At 41.4% G+C, this 2531-nt stretch overlaps 1 protein-coding gene across 1 annotated transcript in view; it reads right to left on the bottom strand.

The window, feature by feature from the left end:
• Positions 1-2531, bottom strand: part of INTS12 (integrator complex subunit 12) — a 12792-nt gene that overhangs the window by 682 nt on the left and 9579 nt on the right. Inside the window, exon 6 of the mRNA XM_009077653.1 lies at positions 2168-2320. Coding sequence (XP_009075901.1) covers positions 2168-2320 — 153 coding nt within the window. The remainder of the gene's footprint in view (positions 1-2167; positions 2321-2531) is intronic.

The raw sequence follows: 2531 nt of genomic DNA, 5'->3' as shown, positions 1-2531 counted from the left end.
ACACTGAGCCTCTGTTTCAGTTCTTTTCCCAGAACACCCAGTGGACAATATTCCACCATTGGTCACTGCAGTTAAAGTGTTAACAAGAATAGGAAAGGATGCCATGTGCAGCCAACTTTTAATCTCCCAGACAGATAGAACAAATAATGCCTTTTCTTCCCCTTCTTCTATACAGTTAGCAGGCTACCACACAGCATTGGGATCCCTCCATAAACAATAAAACCCCAAATCTGTGAACTATGTAAGAGGTGATGGCTTGCCTTTCTTTTTTGTTTTGGTTACTGCTGTTACATGGTGTCACTTTTTAACAAGATGACAGATGCTCAGACAATAATCAGACATTGAGCAGTTAAGTACTGCATTTCTTACAGTCTTTTGGTAAAAGTAGTAGTATCTAAACTTTTTCCTTTCCTCGTCTTGGTTCCTAGCAGCCTATACCATAGATAGAATAAAAAAAAAATAAATTCACTGGACTTCTTTCCTGTAGTCTCTTCCCATTCAGGTACTGCAAAAGACAAACTCTGCAAACATGGATTTCCTAGCCTGCAAAATGCCATACACATTCACTGAGTTCCCACACCTTAAACCCTGTAAGCCCCAGGTTTCAGGTGAGGATGATAAGTTGAATTATTAAACCAGAGTTATACCAAAAGGCAGAGTCAAAAACAAAACTAAACCTTTCTATTCAAGCAATACTCCTGTTATAGTATATCCAGACAGTTTCTAAACACTAAAGATGAGGGATGAAATCAGGCCTCAAGTCTTACAGCCCATTTAGGCACATAAATAACTCCACTGAGGTGAAAAAAGTTATTCACAAATATAAATGCTTGAGCAATACCCATCATATGATTCATGATGGTTTGCATCCAGGCACAGCAACGGCAAAGGGCTTTGAGCACACGAGTAATTGCTTTGATTGTGAATTAAAGCTCTTTGCCTAAGTAAGGGTCATGCTATATCAGACTACTATGTTATTTATTACACTGCTTCTGGTTTAGCGCCTTTAACCAACTTGTGACAATATTTTAACTTGGAGAAACAGAAACATAAGGCAACACAGAATCATGGAATCGAATCACAGAATGGTTTGGGTTGGAAAAGACCTTAAAGATCATCTAGTTCCAACCCTCCTGCCATGGGCAGCGATGCCACCCACTGGATCAGGTTATATATAAGAAGCAGCAGGTTCCTAAATTAGATGTCACAGTCAGCTAGAGTTTCCCTATTACAGAATCACAGAACTGTCTGGGCCAGAAAAGACCTTCAAGATCATCAAGTCCCAGTGTTAACCCAGCACTGCCAATCCACTGTTATCCGGAGAAGCCTTCTAACTGTCAAGATATGCATATGTTACATGACCACAGAGAGCAAATAACATATTTTATTCATAGAATCACAGAATGAGTTGGGTTGGAAGGGACTTGAAAGATCTTCTAGTTCCAACCCCCAAAAGCCCCCAACCTGTTCCAGTGCCTCACAATATAATTTCTTCCTGATATGTATTCTAACCTTAACATTTTTCAGTTTAAACCCATTCTTCCTTGTCCTGTTGCTACATGCCCTTCTGAAAATCCCTTCTCCAGCTTTCCTGTAAGCCCCCTTTAGGTACTGGAAAGCTGCTGTAAGGTCTCCCTGGAGCCTTCTCTTCTCCATTCTGAACAACCCCAGCTCTATCAGTCTGTTTTCATAGCAGAGGTGCTCCAGCCCTCTCCAGCTTCTTTGTGGCCTCTGGACCCACTCTCACAGGTCCACATCCTTCCTGTGCTGGGGGCCCCAGAGCTGGACGTGGCATTCTAGGTGGGGCCTCACAGAAGTGGAGTAGAGGGGCAGAATCACCTCCCTCAACCATCAGCTGGTCATGCTTCTTGTGATGGCATGAACAGCACATATTTGTAAGGATTTCTACTTGTATAAAGTATCATTTAAAAAATCCATACAGTACATTCTGGGTGGTTTAGGGACTTATAGGTGAAGTGAGGGTTTTTCCCCCCACTGTTTCAGTGTTAATGTGAGCCCACTGTGCTATGGTACTACTCAGTCCACATAGTTTTGCAGATTATTTTCATTCATGGCTCTTGTGAGGAAAGACTGATCTTAAGTAAAAAAATTACAATCTATGCAGTAAAACATAAACTCTTCCTCTGGCAAATGTAAACTACATTACCTTGACTTCTGTTCTCTTGAATGCTAGAAAAGCTGGTGGGGTTTCAGGTTTTAATTTAATTTCTGGTTTCTTGACCAATGGGTCCTTCAAAGCTGGTGCAACTGAAACCACTGCAGGAGCTGGTTTTTGAGGTGGCTTTTGTGTCTTCTGAGCCTGTATAGTGTAGGAAAAACACACCCTCAAATTAGTTACAGACCCTATAACGTTGGCTGGTTTGACTGATAACAAAAAGCATGAGCATTTTAAGATTGCAATTTAGCCTTTACAATTTCAAGTTTAATGGTCCTTGAGAATAAGGCAATAGGGGATGTGGAGAGAGTGCTGGGTATGGTACTGAGGACAGGGTCCAGACAAAATGCAGCCT

Source organism: Acanthisitta chloris, unplaced genomic scaffold (assembly GCF_000695815.1).
Source record: "Acanthisitta chloris isolate BGI_N310 unplaced genomic scaffold, ASM69581v1 scaffold22280, whole genome shotgun sequence".
In the NCBI taxonomy this organism is placed as follows: Eukaryota; Metazoa; Chordata; class Aves; order Passeriformes; family Acanthisittidae; genus Acanthisitta; species Acanthisitta chloris.
Note: the sequence above shows the minus strand (reverse complement) of the source record. Positions and strands in the feature narration are given on the sequence as shown.